General features: G+C 36.8%; 6 protein-coding genes across 10 annotated transcripts; 1 reads left to right on the top strand and 5 right to left on the bottom strand.

Annotated features, from left to right (window-relative positions):
• The first annotated feature begins 364 nt into the window (after positions 1 to 364).
• LOC17883510 (acyl-CoA-binding domain-containing protein 6) lies at positions 365 to 3,688 on the top strand. Of its 3 annotated transcripts, none has more exons than XM_023780029.1 (14): positions 365 to 464; positions 793 to 930; positions 1,030 to 1,107; positions 1,199 to 1,330; positions 1,400 to 1,466; positions 1,545 to 1,606; positions 1,704 to 1,843; positions 1,957 to 2,083; positions 2,153 to 2,267; positions 2,375 to 2,463; positions 2,554 to 2,637; positions 2,722 to 3,042; positions 3,134 to 3,193; positions 3,312 to 3,688. In XM_023780029.1, the coding sequence occupies exons 2-14, from the start codon at positions 820 to 822 to the stop codon at positions 3,474 to 3,476; spliced, it is 1,551 nt and encodes a 516-aa protein (XP_023635797.1). In that variant the 5' UTR covers positions 365 to 464; positions 793 to 819; the 3' UTR covers positions 3,477 to 3,688. The 3 variants fall into 3 exon arrangements, with proteins under 3 accessions (XP_023635797.1, XP_023635795.1, XP_023635796.1); XM_023780027.1 differs by having other exon boundaries at positions 376 to 483; XM_023780028.1 differs by lacking the exon at positions 365 to 464 and adding an exon at positions 601 to 702.
• A 97-nt stretch (positions 3,689 to 3,785) lies between these two features.
• LOC17881878 (NAC domain-containing protein 78) lies at positions 3,786 to 6,791 on the bottom strand. Of its 2 annotated transcripts, none has more exons than XM_023780025.1 (6): positions 6,354 to 6,791; positions 5,967 to 6,244; positions 5,655 to 5,849; positions 4,703 to 5,269; positions 4,509 to 4,626; positions 3,786 to 4,429 (listed from the first exon to the last, which is right to left on the bottom strand). In XM_023780025.1, the coding sequence occupies exons 1-6, from the start codon at positions 6,517 to 6,519 to the stop codon at positions 4,041 to 4,043; spliced, it is 1,713 nt and encodes a 570-aa protein (XP_023635793.1). In that variant the 5' UTR covers positions 6,520 to 6,791; the 3' UTR covers positions 3,786 to 4,040. The 2 variants fall into 2 exon arrangements, with proteins under 2 accessions (XP_023635793.1, XP_023635794.1); XM_023780026.1 differs by having other exon boundaries at positions 5,655 to 5,846.
• A 634-nt stretch (positions 6,792 to 7,425) lies between these two features.
• On the bottom strand, positions 7,426 to 9,242 carry LOC111830234 (NAC domain containing protein 52-like). The gene is made up of 4 exons (XM_023781891.1): positions 9,029 to 9,242; positions 8,485 to 8,756; positions 8,079 to 8,219; positions 7,426 to 7,986 (listed from the first exon to the last, which is right to left on the bottom strand). The coding sequence occupies exons 1-4, from the start codon at positions 9,240 to 9,242 to the stop codon at positions 7,426 to 7,428; spliced, it is 1,188 nt and encodes a 395-aa protein (XP_023637659.1).
• A 1,044-nt stretch (positions 9,243 to 10,286) lies between these two features.
• LOC17881908 (zinc finger protein ZAT5) lies at positions 10,287 to 11,486 on the bottom strand. Its single transcript, XM_006289786.2, has one exon. The coding sequence runs from the start codon at positions 11,451 to 11,453 to the stop codon at positions 10,338 to 10,340; it is 1,116 nt and encodes a 371-aa protein (XP_006289848.1). The 5' UTR covers positions 11,454 to 11,486; the 3' UTR covers positions 10,287 to 10,337.
• A 2,585-nt stretch (positions 11,487 to 14,071) lies between these two features.
• LOC17881155 (salicylate/benzoate carboxyl methyltransferase) lies at positions 14,072 to 15,783 on the bottom strand. The gene is made up of 5 exons (XM_006287855.2): positions 15,679 to 15,783; positions 15,442 to 15,574; positions 14,904 to 15,293; positions 14,522 to 14,779; positions 14,072 to 14,437 (listed from the first exon to the last, which is right to left on the bottom strand). Exons 1-5 carry the CDS (start codon positions 15,708 to 15,710, stop codon positions 14,081 to 14,083), a joined length of 1,170 nt encoding a protein of 389 aa, XP_006287917.1. The 5' UTR covers positions 15,711 to 15,783; the 3' UTR covers positions 14,072 to 14,080.
• Positions 15,784 to 16,002: 219 nt separating this feature from the next.
• LOC111830063 (salicylate/benzoate carboxyl methyltransferase) lies at positions 16,003 to 18,659 on the bottom strand. Of its 2 annotated transcripts, XM_023780885.1 has the most exons (6): positions 18,442 to 18,659; positions 18,175 to 18,319; positions 17,086 to 17,481; positions 16,732 to 16,989; positions 16,609 to 16,646; positions 16,421 to 16,511 (listed from the first exon to the last, which is right to left on the bottom strand). In XM_023780885.1, the coding sequence occupies exons 1-5, from the start codon at positions 18,477 to 18,479 to the stop codon at positions 16,623 to 16,625; spliced, it is 861 nt and encodes a 286-aa protein (XP_023636653.1). In that variant the 5' UTR covers positions 18,480 to 18,659; the 3' UTR covers positions 16,421 to 16,511; positions 16,609 to 16,622. The 2 variants fall into 2 exon arrangements, with proteins under 2 accessions (XP_023636652.1, XP_023636653.1); XM_023780884.1 differs by lacking the exon at positions 16,609 to 16,646 and having other exon boundaries at positions 16,003 to 16,511.
• Between the last annotated feature and the right edge of the window lie 372 nt (positions 18,660 to 19,031).

Here is a 19,031-nt window from a genome sequence, read left to right as displayed (position 1 = left end):
AAAAACGTGAAAGTTAAATTAACAGAAGGAAACAAAAGGAGGGTTGAGTCTGAATACTAATTTTTCATAAGATTCTTTGAAACGCATCTCTTAAAATCTTAAATCACAAAAGGTGTTGCGTAGGTTAGGACTTAAAAGGAGATCAATTCTACTAAGCTCTTCAATAACTTTATCAACTCTGTAAAAGTATTATCTCTGCCTTAAACAAAACGTGTTTAGTACAACAACGTGTTTAGAGTTTAGACTACTTAGTTGTTCCTCCTGAAACTTTATAATTATTAATTAACCAAAAGTGCCCAGATCTTTTACTATTTTACCTAATTGACCCGAAACTTTCTTCATCGACAGAAGAACCTGTATCTTTTAGAATACACTTGGAGATTCGATCTCACTTCTCACAATCCTTCACCCTCTCCGGCTCCGATACCATTCACGTTCTCCGGCAGCTCTGGTCATCGCCGCCAGTACGGTTTCTACCTTAATGTTCGTCTTTTTCATCCCCTCTTTTTCTCTATTATCTCTTGGTTAGCATTCGTGAAAGCAATTTCGAATTTAGTGTTCAGATCTCTTTGTAATTGCAATGTCACCAACTTTGATTTCGTGATCGTCCCCCCCGAGAAGTACTAGGATCTCGTTGTTTTCTTCTTCTTTCCGTATAAAAATGAAGGATCGTAAGAAGCTCAATTCTGGATTTTAGAAGTCGTATGTGCTTTGATTATAGAGCTTCTTGCATCCAATTGTTAAATAGAATGGGATCGAACTCGTCTCCTAATGTGTTCTCGAAAATGGCAGACTGAAACTGTGACGTAGTCTCCGGTAATGGAAGAGATGAGGAAAGAGATAGACGTTGGTGATTGGCATTCAAATCTCGCTCACGATGAATGGACACCACTCCCTGTTTCGGGCACTCGAGCTTCAGCTCGCTACAAGGTGAGTCATCATCTTCTTCTTTTTTCAGTGGTTAAGCATCTGACTGATTGGAGATAATCTCTTTAAATCTTATCATATGTTGTCTTCTCAAAAATGCAGCATGCGGCAGTGGTTGTTGATGAAAAGCTCTACATTGTTGGTGGAAGCCGTAATGGCCGATACTTATCCGATGTCCAGGTATTTTTTCTATGTGTGTTCTTCTGTGTGTTTGTATCTTCCGTTTGTTTTCATGATACTGTGGTGATTTGGATAAACTCAACTCTGTCAGGTGTTTGATCTTAGAAGTTTGACTTGGTCTACTTTGAAACTGAAAACTGAATCATCAAGTGCTGAAAACATTCAAGAGGATGATGGTAGTAGCTTACGGGAAGCTTTTCCTGCTGTTTCAGACCATCGCATGGTAATTCCTTTTGTATGACGAAGAATTTTGAAATCATACTTCGAATTGTAACTGTGAACATTTTGGCAGATTAAGTGGGGAAACAAGCTTCTTCTGATCGGGGGACACTCCAAGAAGTCATCAGATAACATGTCAGGTCAGCCATATTCAGCTTTCCTTCTGATTGAATGCTGTTTTAAATTTGCTTATTTTTGTTTTGATTCTTTCCTTACAGTGCGGTTCATTGATTTGGAAACACATTTATGTGGTGTCGTTGATGCTTCGGGAAATGTTCCGGTAAGAAAACAGTTATCTTAATTGGTGCTTTTGATATATCTTGTCGCCTGTTTAGGAATATTTTCCAGGTAAGAAAACACCTTCCATGATTTCCCAGGTATCACGTGGTGGACATTCCATTACACTGGTTGGGTCCCGACTTTTTGTTTTTGGTGGCGAAGATAAGAACAGAAGACTGCTGAATGATCTGCATGTTCTTGATCTTGAGACAATGACTTGGGATGTGGTGGAGACGACGTAAGTTTAGGAAAAAGTGCAGGCAGCTAGATTTTATGCTTATGTTTACTGCAGTTTTGTCTACCTGGTCTTACATCTAAATGCTCTGTATTGTGTTTTTTTCCGGTTGATAGACAGACACGCCCAGTTCCCAGATTTGATCACACAGCTGCCACACATTCTGATCGTTACCTCGTGATTTTTGGTGGTTGTTCTCATTCAATCTTCTACAGTGATCTTCATATCCTTGACTTGCAAACAGTAAGCATATTTTCTTGAATTTTTTTGCCATTTTCTTCATATTCTGATGAATTTATAAACTTATGGCAGATGGAGTGGTCACAGCCTCATGTTCAGGGCGATGTTGTAACTCCTCGAGCAGGACACGCTGGAATAACAATTGACGAAAATTGGTATATAGTCGGGGGCGGTGACAATAGTACCGGTAGATCCACTCTCTGCTTCTAGAATAGCATTTCCTCATTTAACACGGCTTTGCAATTAATAATCTGTATGCAACTGTCCTCTGTAACTACTTTCTTTCTGGCACAGGTTGTTTAGAGACCCTTGTTCTAAATATGTCAAAGCTGGTTTGGTCTACATCAACCAATGTAGAAGCAAGACATCCACTTGCTAGTGAGGTGGTTACTTACAAAACTAGAACCCAATCGTAGATGTTTCGTTTTCTTTCCTATCCGAGGTGTCTTATGTGTTATATCTTTTAACTGCAGGGTCTCAGTGTATGCTCAGCATCAGTATTTGGAGAGAACATTTTAGTAGCTTTTGGCGGTTATAACGGGAAGTATAACAATGATGTAAGCTCATAGCAATAGATTACAACTTACAGAAGTAAAATCTTATTGATATCTTATCTGAGCTCGTGTCTTCTTGTGATATAGATATTTGTCATGAGACTAAAAGCAAGAGAATCCTCACATCCCAAGATTTTCAAGTCACCAGCAGCCGCTGCAGCTGCAGCCTCTGTCACCGCTGCTTATGCCATAGCCAAGTCAGATAAGTCGGACTATCCTCCACCTGCAAATCCAACTCTCAATGGAATTGGAACCAGTATTCCTGAGAGCGATATTAGGAACAGAATTGATGCAATAAAAGAAGAAAAAAGAACATTGGAGTCATCTGTTGCAGAAACCCAAGTAGAAAACGTGAAGCTCAGGGAAAAGATAGATGAAGTCAATAGCAGTCACACTGAACTATCTCAAGTACGTTATCTCTAACTGTCAAGCTAATTATAGTCATCCCTTTTTGCGTTTCTATGAACACGATTTACAATATCTTTAAACATTATCGCAGGAACTCCAATCTGTACAAGGTCAACTTATTTCAGAACGATCAAGATGCTTTAAACTCGAGGTTACTAAGCCCCCTACCTTCCATAGTCTGCTGAAGTTTTTTTTTTTTTTTTTTTCCTATTATCTCTCTTTCAAAAACCTCCAACTCAATCTCGATTTTACATATTGGCCCCTCTCAGGCACAAATAGCGGAATTGCAGAAAGCATTGGAGTCAGGGCAATCCATTGAAGCTGAAGTTGAGATGCTTAGAAGACAAAAGTCAGCATCTGATGAAGGAGAAGATGGGACTACCGTGCAAAGGCAAGGCTCTGGTGGTGGTGTGTGGGGTTTATTTGGAAGGTAAGTTCCAAACAATATAGCTACACAATTACATAAGCTTTGAAGAAGCTCAGTAATGAATCCGACAAGACAGAGAATCAGACATTGTTTTATAATACTATTTTTGAGAGTGAGAGGTAGTGTTGGGAATATGCTTTTTCAAAGATTCAATACAACAAATTTGTTTGTTATGAATGCTTTTTTCCCCCTTATTGGAGAATTTCACAACTTTTATTTTTTCGCAGGTCATATCACCTGAGTAATTAATTAAAATCTTAACTCTTAATCAGGTTATTTCCCAATAGTAAGAACTCACAAAAAGCAGAGATCAAAATGATCAATTGTTTCTTAATAGTAAGAACTCACAAAGAGCAGAGATCAAATAAATAACTGTCACAAAGAAATTTGTTATGTTCTTATTTCTAGAAGCTCAAGCTAGAAATTATAAAGAGCATTTCAGACTACACAAAATCCCTTGAAAAGATAAATAAACTATTGAGCAGCAAAGCACTGCCAGAGTAAACACTATATAATTGGAAAGATACAAACACCAAAAATAGTCTTTGAGACGATTCAACTTTTGATGCTATTACCGAGCAGAGACCATGGTTACTATTTTGAAGCTAACAGATAGTAAGAGAACCCATAAACACATGAAGATCAGCATAGCTCTTGTCGCCGTAGTTGCTGTCTTACTTCCCGAGGCACTCAGTTCATCATCCCGTTGGACCACTCCAAATGAAAGGACTACATTGAGGTTACCGTTCTTGTCATATGACCAGCCCATACTGCTATCCGCTGCTAGAGTCATGTTTGATATTCTGATCATACCTGCAGTCACGTGAACTGAACCAGAAGATTGTGCTGAGTGTAGCCGGATTGCAGCGTCCTTTGATTTGAACTGTGAAGCAAATGAAGATGGGGCAGGAATAGCTCCAAGCATGTGGCTTGTCTTTTTGAGAAAAGGGTACTTCGAAGCTGCAGATTTAGTTTTAGAAGGGTCAGAATCAATCAAATGATTTGCTTTACGATGAATCAATGAATATCTGACCATTACCTGAATCAAATTCAGTGAGATCTGCATCTCGTTTTGAGCAAGATCCTTCACCACTTTCTTTTTTCTCCACCACCTCTTTGCCTTCTGCGACCTCCTTCTCCAATTCTTCAGGGGAAAGCTGTTGGTGTAAAGGTGAGTTAAAAAGGAGTTTTAACATACAGAAAAACTAAGCATGTTGAATGCACAAGTCTTACTTTTTGGTCAAGGCCTTCTTGATCGGGAAGAGCATCTTCAGATCCCATAAATTGAGAATCGTCAAGAATAAAACCCTCATCATCACAGAAGTTGAGATAATCTTCGAAGTTAAAATCATCTTGTTGAACACAGCTGAGATCATTAGTTTCCAGGTACAGACCATCGTTGAGTGGAAGATTGTTGTTAGGATCCATGAATGGCTCATCGGGTAAATAGTTAGTATCAATAGGAATGTCACTGTAGCATGTATCAGCGTCGAACACATTGTTGTTGGACGAATCCAGATTATTCACTGCATTCTCGTCCTGCACACCACAGCCAATTTGGTCCTCCGGAAACAGCGAACAAGGCTGTATGCTACCATCCCGTATGATAGGCTTCTTATCTTCCTCAAAAGTTTCAACTGGTTGCTCAAAGTAGCCACCAGAGTCAACAACGTAGTTTCCTTGTTGAATGTAATTTCCAGAGTCTGAGTAGTTGCCTGATTCAACATTGTTGCTTGATTCTCCATGGCAGTAGTTAGGTAGAATAGGAACAGCATCATAGACAACCAAATTTTCGGGCTTCTGCAAAAGGAAATCATATCAGACGCTCACACCAAAAAAAAACATATCATGAATGAATCCAAACAATAAGAAGATGTATATCGTCATGAATATGCCAAGACCTCCGCTATCTCTAATCTAAAGACCTCCGCTATCTCTAATATCCATCCCCTATCTTTAATCTAAACAGGTATACTATTCCAGCACTAAGCAAAAGGGCACCCAATGCTTGCCATTAGTGATCATGCCCAACACGAAACACTGTTCATCACTCTTTTGCATTTGCGATACCCCAACCATCTTTCTAACCACATCACAGATACCTCTTACTACTACACAGTATTCACAAAGAGAAATAATTTCTACATTGTTGAAGAACGAGGTAGGAACTACTTATAACACAAACCTCTTCATTGTCATCAATATCGACATAAACATCATCATCGACACCCAATCCTTCACTGAAAGCATCTTGATCTGGAACATATGTCATTGCATCTTCTTCCCACTCTTCCTCAAGAAACGGAGCACCGTACTGCTCCCCATTCTTAGGCCCCGTACCACTTTTCTGAAATATCCTACATAAAACATATGCTTCCTTCTCCACCAACCACCAAAACAACGACTCAACAAAGTCAGCCACTCAATCCATAAGCATAAAAGAAAAAAACTTTCAGACCAAATATGGAAAAAAGAAACCCAATTGCTCAAATCTTACTTGCGGCACACCAGCTTTCTTCAAGTCCTCATCAGAGAGCCGGTACTCGTGCATAACCCAGTTGGTCCTTTCACCACGAGGAGCTCGACCCTTGTGATAAACAAGTGTCTTTTTCATCCCTACGACTCTTGGACCATTGCGAATCTCCCGATCTTTCCCCGTCGTCTTCCAATACCCTTTCTCCGTCGCACGATTAGTCTTGGAACCATTGCTGTACTTCTTATCCAGCATACTAAAGAAGTACCATTCCAAGTCTCTACTTTTCAGCTTCGACTTGCCTATACACACAAAAAATGAATCGAATCAATCAGAATTCTAGATCATAATGGAGCTAACATAATTCGATCTAACCAGAAAACAAAAGGAGAGATTTGAGAAAAAAGTGACCTGGTAGATCCCATGGCTCGGATTTGTATATGTCGGTGACGGATATAGCATCGAACTTAAAGGGTTTGTTGCAGACCTTACGCTTAAGGTAGTAGCGAACGAGTTCCTCGTCCGTAGGGTGAAAACGGAACCCAGGAGCAAGCGACGTCACTGAGCCACGACCCATCAATCGGTGAACCAGAACACAAAGAAAGCAAGGGTTTTTAATTGGGGGGGGGGGGGGGGGAGCAAATCGAGTAGAGAGTTGCAGATTCCGAGAATAGATAAATTAGATATCCAAAAATTAGGGTTTTAAAAAAAAGAATTGGGAAAATTGGAAGGGAGAAGAGAGAGAGAGGAGATGAATCGATCACGATGCCATTAGAAATAAGCAACCGTGGAAAGAAAAAGAAAAAAGAAAAAGAGAAGAAAAAAAGGAAAAGGAAGAAATTACGCAGCGAAGGTTTTAAAATCTTCCACGAAGGTGAGAGATTGTAGAGATTATAAAGTGACGGTGCTGTGATATTCGAGTAGTGACGGTATAATCTTAGTTAGGTGACACGTCAACACCTTAGCTAATATTTTCTGATTCTAGAACATTCCAACCAACATGTTGAGGTCGTTGGGAATAGCAAATCTGTTTTTTCAGTCTATTTATTTTCGTTGACAAATATCTTACTCACTACAAAATATTAAAATAAAAAAAGGATTCAAATCCAAAAAAAAGCCTTGAACTAGTCATATAATTACTAAATATATATATTAAAATTATTGCAAAAATAACTCTATATAGATCCTTTAAGGATATGAATTTATATATATATATATATATTACATTTAATAAGATGATAAATTTCTATCTTGATAACTTTTTTTTATTATAGATGATTACATCATAACATATGGCAAAAGAAAAAGAACTTTACATGCCTGAAATCCAAGTTCTGTTTAATCCTAATTGAGCAAATAGAGTTTCATGACAATACCAATCCATCCAACATAGCTCACATGACTAAGTCTCGTGAGACTCAACATAAGCTAGAGAAACAAGAGACAACATATTAATGGGTACTCTTTGTTCTGTTCTATGCCTTCAAGAAGAGCGTTGTCTCTTGTTACTTTTGTTCTTCTCTAGCTCCTTATTCTCCATACACAACGTTTTAATCTTATCTTCAAGAAAGTTTATCACCATTTCTGCCTCCATCATTTCACGCTTTTGCGTCTTTCTCAACAATACCATCTTGTCCTTCTCCTTCAGCAGATCCTCGACTCTTTTGCTTGCAGACACCTTTTTAGCTACTGGTTCTTTTTCGTTCTGCAGATCATCGATCATATTGGCGACTGAGCTCTTAAGTTGTTCTAAGATCTGCAGCGACTCAGCGGCACCAGTGTCAACACTTGTTTCTTCTGTGGAGGCACAATGGTCCTGAGTGGTTTGACTTGAGCTGTTGGAGTTTCCACTTGAGTCGATTCCACGCTTGCGTTTGTCTCCGACGAGAGGCAAAGTAGCTTCTTTGTTGAGGACACAAAAAGGCAATTGAGCTTCTTTGTCGAGGTCACAATGAGGCAATGGAGCTTCTTTGTCGAGGTCACAATGAGGCAATGGTGCTCTCTTCAGTGCTTCATCATGATGTTCCTTGTTGTTGTTGTCGATCTACACGAAGTTTTCATAGCTTTACGTTCACGTTTGCTGTAAAGCAAACCAAAGGGCCAAACAAACAGAGTATATAGGAAGAAGCAAAAAACCTGTACAACAAGTGGAACAGGGGTCACAGCTCTTTCACCATCATCATCCCACTCTTGTTCCAAGAATGGTGCATATCTGCTTCCAATACATTCCCCGGGGTTTTCCTTGAGGAAAACTTTACACAATACGTACGCATTTACCTGCATCCCCACAAACTCAAGTCATTGATAAGAGTTGAATCAAAAGAGATTATCAAATCCAGTTCTAGTGAAAACCAGAGAGACGAATATATAAGCAGCGGCCACCTTAATTCTAAATCAATTTCAAGAAGCACAAAGAAACCAGTTCTGATTATTGAAGAACGCATAGAATATAACTTTTAAAAACCAAATAGACTATTTGGAAGCATCATCTGATCAAAGATAATAATCCTGAAACAAAATCAACTCGGACAGAATATATCACCTTAAGGGATTTGTTATCTTCAGCGAGGCGATACTCATGCATCACCCAATTAGTTCGCCGACCGTGTGGAGCACGCCCCTTGTAAAACACAAGAATCTTGGTCTTACCAATGATCACCTCACTGTCTCCTCTGCGGATTTCCCTGTCTTTTCCGGTGACATTCCAGTAGCCTTGCTTTGTCGTTCGCTTTACAGAAGTACCAGTGGAATACTTCTTATCCAAGGCACTGAAGAAGTACCATTCTTTGTCCCTTGTCTTCAACTTCGAATGCTCTGAACAAAGAAACCACAAAGACTAAATATAACACTAACTCATACCTACATTTCTAGAATTTAAAGTAACCAGTTCCACAACATGAATTTGCGAGAAATGCTTCAGATTTCGAGTAAGAGTTAAATGGGGTTATTTGACGCATCGAAGGGTTAAATTTGGAGGGAATGATTCAGAGTTATAACCTAAGCAGAACAAAAAAACTTGAAGAACAAGAAATCTAACACTGACGCCAAAGTTGAATCACAAGCCAAGAAACAGCGGAAGATTAAACCTGCTAAGTTCCAAGGCTCGTGCTTGTAAATATCGATTTCTCCAATAGCATCCAAACGCATGAGTTTGCCCTGAACCTTCCTCTTCAAGTAATAGCTAATGAGTTCTTCATCGGATGGATGAAATCGGAAGCCAGGAGCGAGAGATGTCTCCGCCGCAGCGTTACCCGTCGCCGCCGGCAAAGCTACACCAGGTTTCTTGGAGTCGCGATCCATTAACAGAAAGCCGCAGTTGCGTTCTAGTATCATCTTTTCCAATCTCTCTCTCTCTCTCTCTCTCTCTCTTGATTTGCCGGAGGAGAGTGAATGATATGAAAAGCCCAAGAAAAGAGTACCTTAGATCGCAAGAAACTTGGTATCTTTTGCTGACTTTATTTATAAACGACAACATTTCGAATTTGGGTTTTCATACGAAAATAGTTGGATCCTCTAAAAATCTATATATTTTGGGCCAGATCTTTAAGCTTTATAAGCCCATGTTGCTCTGGCATCTTTTGTTTTGAAACGGTTACATATATATTTTCTTAAGAATTGAATAAGTGTTGGGTCACCATATACACTAGTTTTGTGTAACATGAGTGAGTAGTTTAGTCAAATACTTGCTCCGTTTTTTCAATGAAAAATAGATATTTTGAAAGATAAATAAAATTTTCTTTTCAGTGGAGATCCTGGAATCCAGGAAAAGCATTCATTGCAAGTAAAACAGAATGTGAATATAACAAACATTATTATTATGGGAACAAAAAAATCATTAGTGGGAATATAATTAAAGACATATATTAATAAAAATATACTCTTTGATATATAATTATTTAGTTTCAAACACATACATATATATATATATATATATGATTTTCCCAATTTGTTGCATCCTCAAACTTAAACTTTATTGTCAACAGAAAAGAAGAGAGAACTTTTTCATTGATCTGCAAGGATTTAGATCGTCACGCCCTTTTCATGACCTTTTTAGTATTTTCTTCGAGGGAGGAAAAAATATAAAAAAAATTATTTGATCAAAAAGTATTAAAGAACGTGACATCAATATATTCTATACAATTTTCTTTTACAACAAACAAATCGAAAACTAACAAAATGCTTATATATTTTTTTTAGTACTTTTGTAAAAACGACACCCAAAAAAAAAAAAAAAAAAAAAAAAATCTCGCAAGTCTTGAACAAGCAAAGAATCAGTTCGACAAAAAGAAAAACATGTTCGATAGAGAAACAATGAATGATCAAATCTGAGAGTAAACCAAAAAGATTTTTAAAAATAATAATTTTGGGGTTAAATAATGAATTGTTATAATAAATTCAGTAGTGGCAATCCACTAAAGTAGGAGGAGCAGACAAGACAAGAGACTTTGGTTCTTCTCTTTGCTTCATCTGTTGCTCTTCTTGTTCTTGATTTTGCTTTGAAGCAAAGCTGTACCCGTTGTTGACCCGGTTCTCATCTTCCGGTGCTGGTAGATTCAGATCCAAATCCAGTGACACGACCGTCTTCCTAGCTTTCTTTCTCTCTGGCATCACCAGATTATCCTGACCGTCCGATATTTGATCGAACGACATCGACGACAGTGATAGCTCCGTGTTGGCCGCAGCCGTGGCCACCGTCACCGTGGGGGCTACCGTCGCCGCTACTACAACCGCGCCTCTGTGCCGTCTCATGTGGCCACCTAAGGCTTGTCCGGACGTAAACTCGGCTCCACAGATTCCACATTCATGAACCTTATTGTTACTTGCCTTACCGTACACGACAAGCGATCTATTGTTATTGTTCTTGTTGTTATTGTAAACAGTTGTGGTTGTGACGAGTGAAGCGGCGTCGTTCGCATAAACGTTCTTCTTGATGTCAAGGTTGGAGTAGAAAGAGGTGGCTTTAGGTTTCTTGTGGCTAGCTCTATGGCCACCCAAAGCCTGGAAAGAAGGGAAGGTCCGGTCACATGTCTTGCACTGATATACGTAGTAACCGGCTTTACCACCACCGTTAGAAGAAGAAGTCTCTAGAAACCTCCTGCTGGTGAATCTATACGCTGCAGTATTGCTGTTGTTGTTGCTGTTTGTTAAGTGTTGGTTGCTGTGGGGAAGAAAGTGCCCTTGGGCAAGGAGGATCAAACAATTGGCTATGTCTTGATCTTCCTCGTCTTCTGCTGCCTTCAATGTTGTGTCGTTGTGGGAAGACCAAGAGGCTGATGAAGATGAAGACGTGATCAAACCATCCTTTTTGTGGTTTACCTCATCGTTCCCGCCTATAGCATTGTCCTTGGAATCAAGATAAGTGAATTCTCCATCCATGTCGCGTGCTGGGGAAGAAACTATGGGAGGGGAGATCATAGAGAACGGAATAGGAGATTGTGGACGTTGTCGCTTCGTCCGCTTCCCTTTAAGAATCAAAGATTGCTCCTTTGTGGCCTCTTGGAACGCTTCCATTAGCCGGAGATTCAAAATCAAAGAGATCAAGAACGGATCAGGCTCAGAAGAGGATTTGTGTTGTTGATTATGAACAAGTTAAGGATGAGAGATGCATATATAGTAATGTGTAAAGAAGAAGATGTGTGTGGGATGGAGAGAGATGTGTGGAGAGATTGATACATAAATAGTGAGTGATATAAGAAGAGAGGAGTCAAAGAGAGACACCACACATATAGAACAAAAATATATGAGAGAGAGAGCTTTTTAAGTGTGTGAATATGTTTGGACTTGTCTTTTTGTAGCCTCTTAAAATTTAGTACTTCTGTTATTGTCTCTCTTCTCCCATTTGCCCAACTTGGCAAACTAATCACATTACAATGAGATAAAGAGAGAGAAAGAAGAGTATGTGTAACTATTTGTAACGAAAAATGTATAATTTTAGACAACTGCTATAGTAAATATATGTTTGTTCCACTCATTATCCCGTTTTTCTTACTCTGTAAAACGATTTATTCGGGGTGTAATCACATGTAAAATAGTTTCTTTAGTTTTTTTTGTTCAAATTAGTTTCCAGATTGATATCAGTAGTTTTTTGTAGCCTTGTAGGCATATTGATCACTAATATTCGTATTTTTAACTGTATGATTAAATCTTTACATTTTGTTAGTTCTAATTATCACCTATATAACATAGTCTTAGTATTTTTATGATTTTGGATTATTAAAAATTCACTTAAAAAAAGTTGAGTATTTTACCCAAAAAAATAATCTAATCACATATTGGTTTTTCTGCTAATATAAATTGATTTGTTAACCTATTGGTGTGGACTGTCGAGTGATGATTAGGTGAAAGATGCAAAGATTTAAGAGATAGGTTTGGGTTAAGAGAGGAATGAGTAATGATAATTGCAATGCAAGCCTGTCTCTCACGGAATCTACGGCTCTTTCTCTCTCTCTCTACCATTACTCCACTCCCATCTTCGTATTTTCGTATATATTTTTATTTAATACGTAAACGTATCACATCTATACGTAAATGTGTATATATAATGGAATAACATTATCTTAAGTTGTGTAAAATTGACTCTAAGAAAACTCAGGTCCAACTAACTTGTCTGAAGGCTACGATAAAGACTTCTTTAAGCAAGTCTTGAGACAATAATAGTATTGAACTTATAAGACAATTTTTATTCTATACATATATATATATATATATAAATAAACACATGTTGGCTTGTGTATGTGAAGATGGAAGTATATATATACAGATTCCGTTAACGGATGCATGATGTGAAGAGCACCCATTCCACGTCTAGAATATTACAAAGTACCCAAATTGCAATCTACAAGTGCAGCTCATCGTATCTTGAAGCGTTCTTTTCAATTTCTATTTAATTTACGTAATTCATCATACTTTATATGATCCTCAACACAGTCATTCGATTTTCAGTAATTCTGAAAAAAAAACATTTAAAAAAACTCTAATACAAGTAGCTAGTGACATATATAACTTTCAAAGTCTATATATAATATGCGGGATAATTTGGAACTGTAAAATGACAAAATGTGATTCTTTAACGTTATGTATAGCTAAAAATTGACCCCAGCAAATCTACTTAAATAATACGAAGTGTACTTATATTCCATCTGTTGAGAAGACTTTGGTTAGTAGCTATAAAGAATTACCTAAAGGAATTAATAGAGAGCTACGTACGTGACTACTTAGTAGTTATTGCTTATTATTAGTCCCAATGATGAGGGAAGAGTACCGACTAGCTAACTAACATGGACTGCATGCATGTAGACTTAATTATATGTAAATATGTAATCCTCATCACATTTTAATAAATTTGTATAAATTACTAATTACTTTTATAACTTATGAATTTAATTAACTATTTATTTTTTGTCTTCGACGCAAATTAACACATTTAAACTCGAGTTATAAGAACGTACTTACATGATTCTAACAATATTAGCAATATATAAAAATATTTAATATTTACACGCTCCAGTTGATATCCAAAAAGAAAAAAAAACTAATTAATTGATTGTAACGTAACTTATACTATGTTTGATAATTTTGATTCATATACGTAGTTTGATTAAAAGAGCCAGGGAGGGTGGTGGTGGGAGAGTTAAGGGGCACAAGTCTGTTCTTTGACCATTATAGAGTGTGAAGCCTCTTCTATTTCACGGTAGCACGTTTGCGTTAATACGACCACTCACAATTCAATTGTTCTATATCATACAGTTATTAGTCTCTAATTGGGCTTTGGATTGGAGTTTCAATCTGGATTTTAATTTGGCTTAGGCCGGTTTTAAATTTTTGTTGGTTTATGAATAATTGTATTCAAAGTAAAACATAATTGATTTTGGTATGGTTTTGATTCGGTTTGTATTGGATTTTAAAATCAAATATATATCTTCAAGTTTTCAAATTCACCAAGGTTTTTAACTTTTTATATTAATTTTTAATGTTAGGTTCCATTCATTTTTAAACTTGGTTTCTTCAATTGGGTACACAAATAATGAATCTATTTAAATCGTATCTTATAGGATACTAATTGTTTGGTTGTAACTATTTAATACATATTTCGCATCACACACGAATCAATGATTAATTAGTCCATGATATATAAAACTTTATCTCCGAGTCAATGAAACGATTAGGGTTAGAGACGTTTTAACCCTGCAGCTAGCATGCAGAGACACATGATGCGCATACTTTCTAAACAATGCATCGATAATGGCATCTCCAAAGTGAGCTACGAGCATTGTTTCAGTCACCGCTCGTATACAATTAGCTTCTTTTTGCCCTGCTTTAGCTCTATGTGATGGTAAGCTACGGTCTTCGTTACTATGGCCGAGGTCAAATTCATACGTCTCCAAGTCGTTTATTTGGAAGGATCCCTCTTTTCTTATAATCTCCTTCACTTCTTCTTTGCTTGGATCATAAAATGGCATTTTGAATGAACTTACCTTTGATTCACTTAGAAGACCCTATGAAAAAACAGATAAGACATGTATTATATGAACCATCCGTGAACGTATTTAAAGTTAATTAATTATGGAATAACTTGATACCTCGAAGACTAAGTCCCGGAGAGAATCGGATAACAAAGTCCAAAAATGGCAACAATCTCTGTACAAAGGATCATCTACAGTGTCTCTGCCGATGAGTGTGAGAACCATACGTCCATAAGATACCATCTCTTCAGACCGCATTCTTAGAAATGTCGTAAAATCTCTTTGGAACTGATGCAAGTAAGCCTTGTATTCACTTAAAGGACTTGAACTCGTTATATACACACTCATCTTGTTCTTCTCCAGTCCGTCGGGAACCTAAGTCCATAATCCATATAATACCATCTTAGAAATTTTACTTGTAAGGAAACTTATGTCTAGAAGTAAAAAAAAATATAACATTAATCGGTTATAACTATAATAAATATTTATACGCTAAGACCTTGGAGAGGAAATGAATACTGTAAATTGAATTTATGAAATGAAGACTGTTGCGAGGGAAGAGCCTAGAGTAAAAGGAACCAGGGACTCCAGAGACAAAGCATGATCCTCCGCTTGTAAGCTTCTTAAAGAAAGTTATGAACTTGAACGTTGTGTTGAAATCATTACTATGAAGATCGTTCAGACAACATTCTATCTCCGGCGAGTTTTGTTTCCGTTCTTGAGACAACGCATTGATTGTATTGACGATCTCAGACATGGCCATAAACGTGTTTTGACCCGACGAGCAGCCTAAATCGGCTATCTTGATGCATTTAGGATAGTCCAACTTTGCCAACATTTCCATTGTGTTTTTAACTAAGATCGGCTTAGTCATTGATAAAACTCTTTTCTAAAAAAAAAAAAAAAGAGAGAAAGGATAAAGAAACTAATAGTTAGTAAAGTCTTTAATCATACCATTTATGTATCCTTTATGAAAAAAAAAAAACAGTTGTATGCATGTCTTATAAAAACATATATATAGAGAAGAAGAAGAACACCTGAAGAAGAGAATTAGTGGAGTAACTGTTGTCTACATCTCCACCACTCATACATAGAGCACCCACGAAAGGGTATTTAGTGGTTCTCCGTTCATCCTCACTATACTCTTCATCATAATTCTTACAACAACACCTGCGTCATATATAAGATACACAGAGAGAGGAATATATCCATGTCAAATCAACAAACACATATATCTGTATATGAATTTGATGAATTGGATAGAAAGAAAAAACCTTGAGGAAGGATTTGCGTTGGTGACTATCATTTCTCGCACCAATATGTTGTTAAAGGTGGCTGCACTTCGCAGCCTTTAATTCTGTAAACCTGGAAGTTCATCTTATCCTGGCCAACTTATGAATTCCAACTCTTATTTTGAGTGAAAAATAATATGTGGTACGGTCTAGGCCACGACTGATGGCAAAAGAAAAAGAAAACAAATGCATGTTCTATTCGTTTTTTTTATGTCTTTTTGTCTCATATGGTCCATACCTCATAATTCTTCACATATAATTCTGATTGTGGCAGAACGATATCACGAACACGCATCACTAGACTAAGTAAGTGTCATTGTCGCATATTAACTAGTCTGGATATTTATCCTTTACAAAACTAAACTATAAACTATAATATATATAACATATATCACAAGTTTTATGACATCTAGTATATGTTTGACCCCACGAATCGCCAAAATTAAACATTAGGACATGAGAAAAGTTTTTTTCCTAGACAGCGAAACGACTATGCTGACGGTCGTTTTGTTCCTGCAACTAGCATGTTGAGACACATGATGTGCGAACTTATCAAACAATATGTTGATAATGGCAGCTCCAAAGTGAGCCACGAGCAGTGGTTCACTCACCGCTCTGATGTAATTGGCTTCACTTTGCCCTGATTTACTTCTCTTTGTCTCGTCTTGGTTACAATGGCCAAGATCATATCCATGTGTCTCCAAGTCATTAATTTCAAAGGAACCTTCTTTCTGTACCATCTCCGTCACCTCTCTTTCGTTCGGGTCGTAAAATGGTATGTAGAAAGAATCAACTTTTGATGCACTCACAAGACCCTATAAAACAAAAATATGACGACAAATTTGTTAGATTGTCACATCGGACGTGTGGGAAAAACCAACACTAGCTAGCTAGTATATGATGGATATGGACCATTTCACACGTTTTCACCATGTATGATTGATTGATTTCTACACAAAAAAATAAAATATGTAAAGTACGTTTAAAAATATTCATTATGTAGACGAAAAATGTTAGATTTACATAAATTAATACCTCGACGACTAGGTCACGGAGAGATTTGGATAATAATGTCCAAAAGTGACAACAATCTCGATGCAGTGGATTATCGATAGTCCTTCTACCGATGAAAGTGAGAACCATGCGCCCATTAGAAACCATCTCTTCAGAACGCAGCTTAAGAAATGTCGTGAAATCTCTTTCGAATTGATTTAAATAAGCTTTGTATGTACTTAGAGGACTTGAATTTTGTATGTACACACTCATCTTATTGTTTTCAAGCCCTTCTGGAACCTTACAACCAAATTGTAGTTTCCAATATTACATCAAATTTCAAAGTATCAAAATAATCAGTTTCTATACATAGAATGATAGCAACACTAATCATACCTTAGAGAGCCAATGGAGACCATAAGAAGAATGTACGAAATGAAGACTCCTGCGTGGGAAGAGCCTCGAGTAGAAGGAACCCGGGACTCCAGAGACAAAGTATGATTCTTTGCTCATGGCGTTCTTCTCGTTGAAGAATTGTATGAATTTGAACGTTGTGTTAAAATCGTTATTAGGGAGATCATTTAGGCAACAATCTATTTCTGGTGGGGTTTGGTTCATGTGTTGACACAGAACATTGATAGTATTGATAATTTCAGACATGGCCAAGAACGTGTTTTGTCCCGAAGAACAACCCAAATCAGCTACTTTAATGTATCTAGGAAAGTTTAAGTTTATTATCACTTCCTTTGTGTTCCTAACCAAAACCGGCTTAGCCTTTGATAACACTCTTCTCTGAAAAAACAATATAAAAAGAAACAAATTAAGAACTTCTGTCATAATAGTAGATAATCACCTTTTCTGTATTCAGACAGATTCTTGGCCTACATAATTATTTAATTTATGTGTGTTCTATCCCGTTAATTGTGTAATTCTATATTATTATTTCTATACTAACGAGTCCTAGTGGTGCTTCAGATCATGAGGTGGTCTATTATAAACTAAACCGAACCAAATACAAACAACAAACCGAAAATTTTCAGTACCAACCCAACATAACCTACGTAACACAATTTAGTGTAACTTAAACTAAACCGAATAATAACGAGTCATGATATAGTCAAATTTCTTAATTACGTATAACATACTAGTATTAAACGTAACTTACTTAAATAAAATCAAAATAATATGTTCATTTTTTCGTTTTTTAAACTCTGATTAGCTAAAACCAACTAGCACCAAAACCAACTAAACCCAAAATGTATCGTACAAAAGAAAATTAGGTTTCAATTGTCATAAATCTAAGTAAACCGAAGGAAACGAAAACAACAAAGTCATAACCGAATAACTGATGGGACTCTAATTCTTATCAATCTCAACTACTGTATAATAATAATAAATAACATTCCTAATTTATGCATGGACGACATGTCTTATAAGAAATAAACGAAAAAACGAAGTATAGTAGAAGAAGTTTTTTAAAAAAACCTGAAGAAGAGAATTGGTGGAGTAACTGTATTCTCCATCTCCTCCGCTCATACAAAGAGGACTCACCAAGAAGGAGTGTTTACTAATTATTCTTTCTTCTTCATCTCCCTTATTCCTCTCATCACTTTCACTCTTACCATTACATCTGCATCACATAGACAGTCATACATACAATCATACATATATAGATATCTATATATATGCATACGTCTATATATGTCAAATTCACATAAAACAATCATATGATGGTGAATTGGTGAGAAGAACCTTAAGAAAGGTGTGGAACGGATGAATCTCGAATCCATTATTTTGTCGCAAATATTTCAGGACAATAATTGTATAAAACGAAGAATTATCAAAAACAAAAAAAAGTATGGTAATGTTGTTTAGGCTTTATTCCTCTATCATTCACTTTATATATAGAGATCCAGGTGGGACATAAACGTGAATCACGCCGACTTGTTGCGATACGAAAATTCCACAATCCGGGCCTTACCCAATCTGGCGGCAATCGTAAATGATAGAGATTACAACAATAATTTATCAAAACAAATAAGATGAAGACAACTAAGACAAGTAAAAAAACAAAAACAAAAAAGAGTAAAGGGCTAGTGTTTCTTCTATAAAAGAGAAAACATAAAGATAATTAAAGAACAGTGTTTTTTATTTTTTTTTGGGTTCGATAAGAATTTTCAAGATGATTTGAAAGCTCATATCGCACTCTCTTTCTATTTAGAGATCAGAGAATCAGAAGACAGTGCAAATTGGCATGAATCGGTTGTAAAGTAGAATAATAATAGTGAAGATTGAAGAATAAGTACGACACCCCATACCGTAAATATTCTCAAATACCCCAG

This window comes from Capsella rubella, unplaced genomic scaffold (genome assembly GCF_000375325.1).
Source record: "Capsella rubella cultivar Monte Gargano unplaced genomic scaffold, Caprub1_0 scaffold_6, whole genome shotgun sequence".
NCBI lineage: Eukaryota > Viridiplantae > Streptophyta > Magnoliopsida > Brassicales > Brassicaceae > Capsella > Capsella rubella.
The sequence above is the reverse complement of the archived record's forward strand: the minus strand, read 5'-3'. Positions and strand labels throughout refer to the sequence as shown.

Bases quoted from the DNA above. Each gene is read 5' to 3' on its own strand.
- LOC17883510 (XM_023780029.1), top strand. From the start codon at position 820: ATGGAAGAGATGAGGAAAGAGATAGACGTTGGTGATTGGCATTCAAAT. The intron at 1,331-1,399 runs GTAATTCCTTTT...ACATTTTGGCAG, and splicing joins CTGTTTCAGACCATCGCATG to ATTAAGTGGGGAAACAAGCT. The intron at 1,607-1,703 runs GTAAGAAAACAG...ATGATTTCCCAG, and splicing joins ATGCTTCGGGAAATGTTCCG to GTATCACGTGGTGGACATTC.
- LOC17881878 (XM_023780025.1), bottom strand. From the start codon at position 6,519: ATGGGTCGTGGCTCAGTGACGTCGCTTGCTCCTGGGTTCCGTTTTCAC. The intron at 4,627-4,702 runs GTAAGACTTGTG...TTACACCAACAG, and splicing joins AAGAAGGCCTTGACCAAAAA to CTTTCCCCTGAAGAATTGGA. The intron at 4,430-4,508 runs GTAATGGTCAGA...CTAAATCTGCAG, and splicing joins TCTCACTGAATTTGATTCAG to CTTCGAAGTACCCTTTTCTC.
- LOC111830234 (XM_023781891.1), bottom strand. From the start codon at position 9,242: ATGGATCGCGACTCCAAGAAACCTGGTGTAGCTTTGCCGGCGGCGACG. The intron at 8,220-8,484 runs GTGATATATTCT...GTGGGGATGCAG, and splicing joins AAGATAACAAATCCCTTAAG to GTAAATGCGTACGTATTGTG. The intron at 7,987-8,078 runs GTTTTTTGCTTC...AACTTCGTGTAG, and splicing joins CTGTTCCACTTGTTGTACAG to ATCGACAACAACAACAAGGA.
- LOC17881908 (XM_006289786.2), bottom strand. From the start codon at position 11,453: ATGGAAGCGTTCCAAGAGGCCACAAAGGAGCAATCTTTGATTCTTAAA.
- LOC17881155 (XM_006287855.2), bottom strand. From the start codon at position 15,710: ATGATAGTCACCAACGCAAATCCTTCCTCAAG. The intron at 15,294-15,441 runs GTGTTCTTCTTC...TTTTTTTTTTAG, and splicing joins CCACTAATTCTCTTCTTCAG to AAAAGAGTTTTATCAATGAC. The intron at 14,438-14,521 runs GTATCAAGTTAT...GTTTTTTCATAG, and splicing joins TCCGGGACTTAGTCTTCGAG to GGTCTTCTAAGTGAATCAAA.
- LOC111830063 (XM_023780884.1), bottom strand. From the start codon at position 18,479: ATGGATTCGAGATTCATCCGTTCCACACCTTTCTTAAG. The intron at 18,320-18,441 runs GTTCTTCTCACC...TATGTGATGCAG, and splicing joins CGTTCCACACCTTTCTTAAG to ATGTAATGGTAAGAGTGAAA. The intron at 17,482-18,174 runs GTTTTTTTAAAA...TTGTTTTTTCAG, and splicing joins CCACCAATTCTCTTCTTCAG to AGAAGAGTGTTATCAAAGGC.